Genomic DNA, 10,599 nt, shown 5'->3' with positions numbered 1-10,599 from the left:
TAATTAGTACCTACCACCTGGGCTGGTAATTTAAACAAGTGTGCTCTTCCTCCCTCTCTCACTTAAATTGTTGAGATACAAGAAAATCTATTTCCATTGCTGCATTAATTATAACTAATCAGTACAGGTTAAAAAGTTCTTAGTAAGCAATTCTGCTTGACTAAGCTGCCTCCTTCCTAGAAGTACCCCTCTAAGCTCAAATATTAAATCAGTGCCAATTAAAATTATTCAAGGATTTGTTTAGAGGGAGGGGTAAAAGAGGGAATTTTTTTTTTTAAAGAGTAACATCATTTTGCAATAAGGTTGAGGTCTTTGATAAGTTGTTCTGTGAATGGGATTTACCTTGCACTGTACCATGGCTGCATTTTGTAAACTCCTTTGAAATCCTTGGGAATCACTTCCTTATGGCCAGGGCTGCAAATAACGGCCGGTCAAAATTGGGTACTGACCGGACAAATCCTTGGATTGCTGGACATCTTGTCTGGTCCTTTACTGACTCGTTCAAAGAAATTTTAATTTTTAATTGTTTGATAGTCACAAGGGATAACAGTCATATTTCCGAAAGAAAACAAAAAAAACCATTATAAAAGTAGACAAAATTAATTAGTGGTCGAGAAATTCCCGACAGTTGCAAATTTCCACGATGTCACCAAGTCCTGTTGCCAAAGTGTAATATCTAATTATAAGTGATTTTGCCAGATGTAAAGTAAAACGGACAATTGCGGTTGTATCTTGTGTGACCATTTCACGTACTCAATGTGAGGCTGCTTCTGCAGTAAAGAGTAGTAAAATTATTAACTTGTGATTTTTATTGCCAGACCGACTTGGATTCAATTGTTTTTTAGTTGTAAAAGGATTACTGTGCAATCTGGGTTCACTATCGCAAGAGTTCAGACTGTTAAAATTTGACCGGCCAAAATATGGGTAGTGTCCAAGCAAAAGCATGTTTGACTGGACAACGTGACTGGTGACTTCCCATTAGTTATTTGCAGCCTTGGCTGCTGGTTAATTATTGGGAAGCTACTCCTCGATTGCTTTGGCAGTACTGGCTAATCCCATTGCTTATATGACCACCTTCTGCTGGGAGTGTCTCTTATGGCAAGCCTAACTTCATATTCATGGCATTCTTCATGGCCTTTACCCCAAATAAAGTCAAACGATTCTGCACCAAGATGTTTAATTTGTTCACACACTGCATACAGTTAGTAACAACAACTTTACAACATCTTTTAGGTAATTTTAATTACACAGGGAAGGGTAGTACATACATATATAGGGTTAACTATACAGGGCAGGATTGCATATAGTGTTATGCATTTTAGATATCATAGATTAGTATAGTTTAGGTGTCCTTAATTAGTGGGAAACTGCTATTGATTTGACACATTAATAAAGTTTATTATTACTGTAAAGAACTAATCTTTGCATGGCTATCATTTTCACTGAACACTAGTACAACTATTAAACAGTTAATTGTGCTACTGCAGTTATTCTGTAGAGTATGCTCCATTTTTATCAATTTGATATATTTCAGGGTGTCTGAGCCTTGGCTCTTACTAAGCGAGTTTTGTAGAGGTAATATAATGTTGCATGTTATGCTTACTTCCTGGTATCTTAAGTTCATTGAACTTGTTTCTGTAAAACTGGTAAAGTTTTGGTACGGACAACTACAGGCAAGCTAAAAATTGTGGACAAGGCCCAAACAGTGGTGAAGGTTGCAAGTACTTGTTTGTTGATTGAACTTCTTTCATTCTCTTTCCATAATGTGTGGAATTTTCTCATAATAACAAAACATCCAAGAGAACATGAAGCCATCACAAACCAGTCAGTTGAGGATGTTATTTTTTTTAAATACCAAATTAATCTAGAAGAGGTTGAAATTAGTAATCAAAGGGAAGAGTAACAAATCAAACCTTGCCTAATCTGTGTTGCTGCGAGAGCGGCTTTTCTTGTTAAGGAAGTTTGAAAAGTAGACCTTTCTTGTGAGCATAGAAAGTTGGCATGAAATCTGTTTGCTTCCAGCTTCTGAGTAACATTCGCACATGGCTCTGTTCACTCTTGTGAGCATTGTCATTAAGTCCTCCTTGTCAGAGTTCTCACATAAAACCTGCACCAAGCATGAAATGAACCAAGAGCCCAAACTTGCTTTATGTGCCTCGGCATATTTTCTGTCAACTGTGAAGCGTCTGTGAGAGAGTGTTCCTTTAGTGGTAGAGTAGGCGATCAAAAAATCTGCATCGGAAGGAAGTTTTACTGGCATCTCACTATCAGCTGTATCAGAATAAACATCTTTTGGTCCTCTTGGTACAAAGTATCCTTTGTCCTCAACTTCTCCTCTGCATGCTTGGATGAAGAACAATTTTGGTTTCTTTGCAAGCTGGGGACAAGCATCCATACCTCCTCTGAATTTCTCCATTATTTCCTCCACTGGAATAGCTTTATGATCACTGCATAAAATACCTTCTTCATTGCCATGGCTCATGATAATACATATGAAACCGTCATTTTCAACTGTAATAGAATAAAGAAGGTAATCAACTTTGTAACAGTTGCAATTTTTTAATTAAGTTTTAATACCACTCCATCCTGTATGTGTTTTTGACAATGAATGAAGAAAATTTTCAGAATTACATACTCATCTAAGACAACTCGAGATTTGAGTGAAATCTCTTCTGAATACCATGGAAGTTTGGGAGTTAGAGTACGAAACATGGCAAGTACGTGTGGCGAAGACTTTTTTTTCTGACAACATTTAAGAGTATGTTACTTTGCCACAGAAATCAACTTCCGGTCTAATCGAAACTTGCAATGCAAGAACGTACATGGATGGAACAAAACTAAAGACAGCATGTACAGCTACTTACACAAAGCTTCACTTTTACGAATTTCCTCAAGAAGATTCAGCATCTCGCGTCTGGCCAAGTCAAAATGCCTCAGAACACAACTGAAACCAGCTTCTCTGACAAACCTCTCCACGTTTTCTTGATCGTGTTTAGCCCCATTCCTTGGTCGTGGGTCCCTGTTAAAGTTAACATTGTTTATCACCAGCACATATGGATTCCGTACTCCTTCATACTCTTGATCTTTAGGTAAAGCGCCTTTTGAGAGGCGAACGTTGCTTGGACTTGTACCAAGTATTTGAGATACATCCGCCAAATCTCGTGGTACAGACGAATCTGATCGCTGATAGATCAACCCTCGAGAATTCGCAGGCGAAGCTGTTAAAAAGATTACAAATGATTATACGTAAAGATTGTGTCATTCTTCTCAACTGTTATTTTTTAACTTCATACATGGAAGTAACATGGAGCTTCTTCAGTCAGACTTGTAACGGAATATGATGTAATATCGATTGATCCCTCATTTCGACTTTTGCACCCTTCGTGGACGGAGGGAAAAGCCTCCAAGAATTTCTAAAGAATGACGCGAACATAATTCCTTTTTTTTTTACTTTACTTAAGAATAAGACACTTACCATGTATCACTTCCGTTTGAGAACTGTTATCATGAAGGAATCCCTCACATCTGTTAAAGACCTCCTTGTCATCTTCTTTCACGCAGTTGCAACCTTTACCACCCAACTCTGGGCAATCACATCGACGACATCGCTCGAGAAGACGTTGAATTCTTTCAATTTGAGAACGTAAATATTTTACGCCTAATTCCTTCGAAAGCAACCTCACCTGAGTGCTCTCCATCACTCTCCTGCTGCCCCGTCGATGATTTTAACTTTCAAAGTAGCCTTGGTTCGCGTTTAAAGGCTTGGGTTCTCAAGTTACGCAAGTCCTTATCGGGGGAAGTAACTCTACCGGAAGTCCAAATGCATTAGGACTCAAACCTACCTGAAACTGTATCATCTAAAACAAATAGTTTAATTCAGGTTAACATCACATGAGTATTATATCTTAACTGAATGCTCTTACCTTCGAGAGGTTCGTCATTTTCTCCGATATTACTCAGTGCAAGCACCTTTCCTGTTTCAGAGCGATTCATTGCGTTTGACTTTCCGAGAAAGTGTTCAGTGCTGAATTTGGTAAACACATGTGTTTCAGATTCAGTGTAACAAGATTTCAGTTTCTAGTGTTAAGTGTTTGACATCTTTTGTTCTTTTGTTCTGTAGTCATGATTTTTCAAATAGTTCACTGATCAGTCGGTTGTAAAAGACTCCTCAGCGGCCTCAGGATAGCGAGTTGACAAAGATCAAAATTACATAATTACCTAAAGGTGTCACTGAATAGACCCTTCCACGGTTTTTACGGCCATTTTGTTTGGGGGTCAAACAAAACCTCGTTTCTTCCCTTCTGAACCTGTCGAGACCATGCTTCAATTAATGATTGCTTGGGCTTGTGGAACGATAACTTCTGTGCATGTGAGTGGATGACCCATTTTTTCGGATTTCCTCTATCGTTGTTACAGCCGCCAACAGAACACCTATCTCCAAAATCCATTAAACCAAGGGTTTCTCTTTGCCGAGTTATTGGTTTTTCAAGAGTATGTTAGCCTATCTGGACGAAAAGGTTTAAAGAGCACGTAAACACATTTATTTCAATTTTTCCTCTGCACAATTAAGTTATTTAAATACAAAAAGTCATTCGGAAAAGCTGTACTCTGACCTTCTGGCATAATGTCGACCGCGAGGTCACGTCCAAAGAAAAACGATCTCAATGTTCCCATAAAACGCAGAGAAGGAAAGGTTTTTCGTCGAGAGGAGAAAAAGTCACCCGCCTTTATTGATGTCTCCTCTTTTTCAGCGATGAATAATAATTTTTGTTCCTGAACAAAGCGAAAATTTAAACGAGGGTAGCGATGCGCGTCTTTTTATCATAAGAGATTCTATGGCTCGTTGCTACGCAACGAGATTTTGTTTGACCCCAACCAATATGGCCGATAAAACCGTGGAAGGGTCTATTTTCCTCGTTTTCTAAAACTGTTTAGAAAGTGCGTCAGTCATTGTCACGCACACAATTTTGGTTCAAAATCAGAACAAAATATTTTTGAAAAATGGATTTTGTTGATATTTCCAAACGTGGATCGCTTTAAACTTGAATAAACAGATTTACAGAGCCTGCTTCTCGAACAACGTCAATACAAATGATCCTGCTGAAGTGTCCTCGACAGTAAACTTATCTTAAAAACTGTACATGTAAAAACAAAATTTACCAATTTGTAATCATGACATTTACTTATGCTTAAATGACAGAATGTCACAACGCCTTGGATCGCTCACGCTGGATAGGAAAGAATTATCTTTGTCGGAGTTAAATATTCCGAGTTTCGTTACATGAACCCGTCCCTCAAAGTATCACTTCCGAAACAAGTAGACTGTTTTCCGGAGACTTGCGTAACAGTTGCTGTTAGCGACAAAGGTGATCGTTTTGGTCACGTGACCAAATTCATGTTAGCGCAAAAGGCAACGCACATGATAACATTCCTTCGTATTTCTTTGCCTGCGCTTTTGCTGTCTGTCGTCGTTTATCCGCTTTCGTTTAGTAATACAACATGATCCAGATGAAAGCGTTCTATAATAGTTCCTTTCAGCTAAAATCGAATCGATTATCACACATCTAAGGCTATCGTCTACGCTTTTACCACAGATATAAGACCTTCCTTGTTTGTTTATGTAAAAGCTCGCCATCGTTTTTTTCAGCGATTTTCAGCGCTTACGTCAGGGATAGATCACGTGGGCTTAATTCAACTCAGTTCTTTATTTCACACTATAAATGACATTTACAAGGTTTATATTAAAGATAAGAGACAGAGAAAAAAATGAAGGTATTATTTGGCCATAAATATAAGGTTGACATGTGCACGGTGTCCAAGGTAGCAAGAGCTTTCTAGTTGGACACTGTAATGATCATATAAATAGCAGCCTACACTAAGAATAAATCAGCAGTAAACTGAAGTGAAGCAAAATTATCAAGTTTGATTAAGCAAAAGTTGACGTTTTCATTCTCTCTTAAAGATACTGTCGGGAATATATATTTAAGATTGGTGGGTACGGTTTCCCAGATCTTTGAACCAGAGAATTTGAATAATGATTTTCCCGTGTTGGTGGATACTCTTGGTCTAAAAAAATTGAAATTACTAGCAAATCTTGTATTATAATTATGTTTTTCGCATGTTGGGGTCAGGACATCAAGGAAGACATCTGGAACGCTATCAGTTCTATTCTTAATCTTATGTGCAAGGCAGCATATTCTGAATTTATATATCCCATCTAATTTTAAAATTCCCAACAGTTTATGATAAGGACTAACACTCTACCTAGCACGCGCAAAGAAGATGCTTCGGAGACATTTATTCTGCTTAATACAAAGACAATTTAGTTCAGTATTGGTGCCACAGCCCCAGGCAATAATACTATAGCTTAAATAGGGATATATCAAAGCATAGTATATTTGTTTTAGCATATTAAAACCTATGTGATATCTTATAATTTAGTGAGTATTCCAGCAATTTTGTCATTTTGTTGTTTATATGTTGTATCTGTGGCTGACAAATTTAGGTGCTTATCGATATAGACTCCCAGGTATTTTATGTAATTATATAATTATATTATTTAAATACGTTTCTCTCCAGCGGAAACTGCTTCGCGCGTCTCCAAAAAAACAGTCTACTTGTTTCGGAAGTCAAAAAAGCGCAATGTTTGGATGACAATTCCTACTAAGCGGGAGAGGGTGGGGGTAATTTGTGGTTTGTTTTTCTCCTAAATGTTACCTTTCCCTGCTAACAGTAGAATATAACAATTCTATCAGCCAAAATATGTCATTTACAAGAATGTTTATCGCTACTAAAAGAAACGATTATTAGTCAGATGTCTCTGGTTCGATGGCAAGTTAAAAGTTCTTATCAAAAAAATTTGCGAAGTAGACCTTTCTCGTGAGCATGGTGAGATGGCATGAAATCTGTTTGCTTCCACCATCTGTCTTATATTTGGTCATTTCTTGATTCACTTTAGTCAGCATTGTCATTAAGTCGTCAGTGTGTGAATTTTCATGAAGAACCTTAACCAAGCAGGAGATGAACCAAGAACCCAGTTTTTCCCTGTGTCTTTCTCCGTACACCGTAGAATCTGTGAACCTCCTATGAGAAATACATCCCACGGTGGTCGAGTAGCTGATCAGAAAATCTGCTTCAGAAGGAAGTTTTACAGGCATCTCTTCATACTGGGCGTTATCAGCAACAACATTGTCTGATTCGAGCCCATACCCTTTGTCGTCAAATTTACCCCTGCAGGCTTGAATGAAGAACAGTTTGGGTTTACCGACCAATTGGGGACACGATTTGTTGCCACCACGAAATTTAGCCGTTATTTCCTCCACTGGAATGGTTTCACCGTGCTTGCATAAAATTCCTGTCTCATCGCCATGGCTCATAATAATGCAGATGAAACCATCATGTTTATCTGCAAAATAATGATCAGACAAATAACAAATTTTCAATAGTCGTTTGGTTACATCCATGGATCCTGTTCATGAATCAAAGGGGTGGTATTTAAGAAGAGGTCACCCTCTTTTTAGCGCACAAGTACTAAGAACAAAGTGTCTTTAATACTGAACCCAAACCAGCTATCGCTCACGCAGTGTTCAGAGCAGTTTAAGTGTCGAAAGTAACACAGGATTGCTTTGGTCTAGGAAACTCGCGCCACTCTATCGACCAATCAGATTCAGAACTGAAACCAATCATGACTTGGTGACCGTGCGTTTCTCGCGCTCTTGGCAGTTGGCTTGTATTTTCCTCTCTCCTGATTGGCCTTTTTGTTACCTTGATCAGTTTACCTTTAGGATACTCGATGGAAACGCGCTCTAAGAATAGTAATTCATTTTTTGGTCGGTATCTCCATTAGGTAGTGTTCTATGTCCCTTTCGGTCATGCAAAGCGCGATCATTCCCTTGGTTGGAAGACAGAGCATTGCGCAGCAAGACTAAATACATATTACGGATACAAAGAAGAGTTGGTAGACTTGGCATTCGCTGGTAATTAAGCCTGTTTAAGGTCTGTGTAGAACTTACCTAATTCTCTCTTTTTGCGAGTTTCGTCAAGGATGCGCACCATCTCTTGTTTTGTTAGGTCCTTGTGCTGCTTCACAGCTTGGAAACCAGCTTCTTTAGCAAATGTTTCCACTTTTTTGAGATCGAATTCAGCTCCGTTTCTTGGAACTGGGTTTTTGATAAAATTTACGTTGTTTATTACCAACACGTATGGATCCCGTAATCCTTCGTACACGTGATCGTTCTGCTGATTTCTGGCTTTAGCGTCGTTTCGATGTGTATCTGCCATTTGAGGAGTAGCTGTCCATTTGACGGAGTCCGAGGTTTGAATTACATGTACTTGTCTTTGATTGTGTAGCGAACCTTTAGTGAAATATGGAAAATACATATTCAAGATCTACTTCAAGAATCATTCTTTATAAGATTGCGATACGAAATATTTGGCTCACAAAATAATTCTTTGCATAATTTCATGTAGCCTCGAAAACTGAAACCAAAACTTTTTCGATAGAATAAAATCTAATTGTATCCATGGAAGAGGTCATGTGCCTCCATCGAAGCTTCCATTCCTGTTAATCCTCTAACGAAGGATTGACGCTCGATACGTCAACTGAAGTAGAAACTCTCTACGATGGCTATTACCTCCCATCGACGCAGCACCATGATTTCTTTGGAAACTTACTTCCTTCATTCATTTGTTAATAGGGACTTTAAGAAACCACGACGGTGACGCCAAGGAAGATTTCGATTAAAAAATGAAATTCTACTCTTAGTCAGAATTTCAAAAATGGCTGCAGGAGCTTACTGTCTCATACAGCGCCACAACTCAACTTTAACATGACGTATAAAGTAGCGCTGTTGAGTTCCAAATGGAAATTAAAATAATTTGCCGTCGCGGTTTCGGTTCGCAGACGACGCAAATTTTGGCGATTTAAAGTTGTTGTCAGTGTCTAGGGAAGGCTAAGAAATGTACAAAGTTTCAAAACGCACGTGCTGAGCTATTGTTCTGCCAATAAGATCTCTTGTTTTTCCACGTCCTCGTTGCCGTCGTCGTCGTGGTTTCTTAAGGTCCCTATTACTAACAGCTGAAACGTTAATCGATTATTGTCTGATAGAGATCAAAGGGTAGCCGGTAAGAAACAAAGATGCAACTGAGCATCAGTGCTGAAGTTTAGGTTGGGAGATTCCTGACTAGGTACAATCCTTCGTTTTCGTGCGCGTTGGAGCTCTGGGTTCAAGTCAAAACAAATTTGTCATTAAAAATATTGTGATCATCAGGGCTGGATACATTGCCTAATTCAATGGAGTGGCACGCAATTGGTCATTTTTCATGATCAGATTCCTAAATCCTCTAGGATTCTAATGATGAAAAATCACGGTTGTGAATGGAACGTAAAACGTACCAATCTTTACTTCCTTTTGAAGTCTGCCATCTTCCAAAGTTTCTCCAATGGTGTGTTCCTCTTCAATCCCTCCGATCGCCCACTTAATTAAAAAGTTGCCCATATTTCAGGAGTTGCATTCACCAACGAATACTGATAATCATTAATGAACTCCTGCCGCTTGAGCAAACTAAATACGAATTGTGGCGGAAGTCCAAACTGGAACGCATCTTCCCCTCTGGGCTATTTCTAAGTAATGGGCTCCTGCTGATAACGTAAATGCTTCAGTCAGATCTTAAAATGACGTCACACTTTAAGGCTTTCCTTTAATAACGTGTTCACAGCACATCATACATTTTCAGTTTTAACTTCGATTGAATGTCATCTAGTAAATATTGGCTTTGAATTTTAGTTCCTGAATTTATTTTTAGAAATAGCCACTTATGGTTTTGAATAAGTTCGTCAACTTTAAGGGGCAGGTAGACTTTGAGAAAATGAAAAGTAATCGAATGTGGTTCTAACCGACCCAAAAAGGACAAATACTCTTTTGTTTTTTACTTTGGAAATACGTGTCATCGTCACGTAGCGGTAATAAACAGGCCTGGGTAACAAATTTTGTTCAAAAGCTATGACAGATGGTACCCTAAATGTGTCGATAAACGTGATTATAAGTTCGCGGTTAGACATCATTTTAAGTACAATAAAGATGTTGCTAAGGTTTTCATCGGCGTGGGTAACTTTAAATAGCTTTGGCTTGCCTCGCCGCTCGGTAATTTTAGAACTTAGCCGAGTCAAAGTGTATTTCAGACCATTCGTAAGCTAGTTTGGCTTCTACTATTTCTCGAATCAGTGATTATTCTTTACATGACACAAACGTTGATCCTTTGGCGTAGGTATAGAGCTAAAATGTACTCATGGATAGATTGGACTATGGAAATGGATTCTACAGGTTTATCAAGAATAAAATGACTCCCTTTCTTCTAAATGGAGAATTTGATTGAGTGGGCGATATGCATCATATTCTAAGAATTCCGGAAGCACAAAAACACAAAACTGACAAATCCACTATGTTTCGAAAACAAAAAAAAGGATCAAACAGCAACTCATGCAATTTGGTTTTATCAACTGAGTGGATAATGTAAATTGGCCACCGTTAGTGTTTCTAAGCTGACGTTTCCAGCGTTAGCCCCTCGTCAGTAACTTATTGTAGTATGCCAGCATTTTGT

At 38.5% G+C, this 10,599-nt stretch overlaps 2 protein-coding genes across 6 annotated transcripts; both read right to left on the bottom strand.

Annotated features, from left to right (window-relative positions):
- Nucleotides 1-506: 506 nt before the first annotated feature.
- LOC111331296 (caspase-3) lies at nt 507-5,198 on the bottom strand. 5 transcript variants are annotated; one of them, XM_022936379.2, is made up of 5 exons: nt 4,614-4,840; nt 3,476-4,505; nt 2,865-3,218; nt 1,919-2,511; nt 507-770 (listed from the first exon to the last, which is right to left on the bottom strand). In XM_022936379.2, exons 2-4 carry the CDS (start codon nt 3,696-3,698, stop codon nt 1,919-1,921), a joined length of 1,170 nt encoding a protein of 389 aa, XP_022792114.2. In that variant the 5' UTR covers nt 3,699-4,505; nt 4,614-4,840; the 3' UTR covers nt 507-770. The 5 variants fall into 5 exon arrangements, with proteins under 5 accessions (XP_022792114.2, XP_022792112.2, XP_022792113.2 ...); XM_022936377.2 differs by lacking the exon at nt 507-770 and having other exon boundaries at nt 1,161-2,511; nt 3,476-3,857; nt 3,924-4,505; nt 4,614-4,839; XM_022936378.2 differs by lacking the exon at nt 507-770 and having other exon boundaries at nt 1,161-2,511; nt 3,476-3,857; nt 4,219-4,505; nt 4,614-4,839.
- Nucleotides 5,199-5,686: 488 nt separating this feature from the next.
- LOC111331297 (caspase-3) lies at nt 5,687-9,663 on the bottom strand. Its single transcript, XM_022936380.2, has 3 exons — nt 9,395-9,663; nt 8,013-8,354; nt 5,687-7,405 (listed from the first exon to the last, which is right to left on the bottom strand). The coding sequence occupies exons 1-3, from the start codon at nt 9,495-9,497 to the stop codon at nt 6,837-6,839; spliced, it is 1,014 nt and encodes a 337-aa protein (XP_022792115.1). The 5' UTR covers nt 9,498-9,663; the 3' UTR covers nt 5,687-6,836.
- Between the last annotated feature and the right edge of the window lie 936 nt (nt 9,664-10,599).

Source organism: Stylophora pistillata, chromosome 13 (genome assembly GCF_964205215.1).
Source record: "Stylophora pistillata chromosome 13, jaStyPist1.2, whole genome shotgun sequence".
In the NCBI taxonomy this organism is placed as follows: Eukaryota; Metazoa; Cnidaria; class Anthozoa; order Scleractinia; family Pocilloporidae; genus Stylophora; species Stylophora pistillata.
Note: the sequence above shows the minus strand (reverse complement) of the source record. Positions and strands in the feature narration are given on the sequence as shown.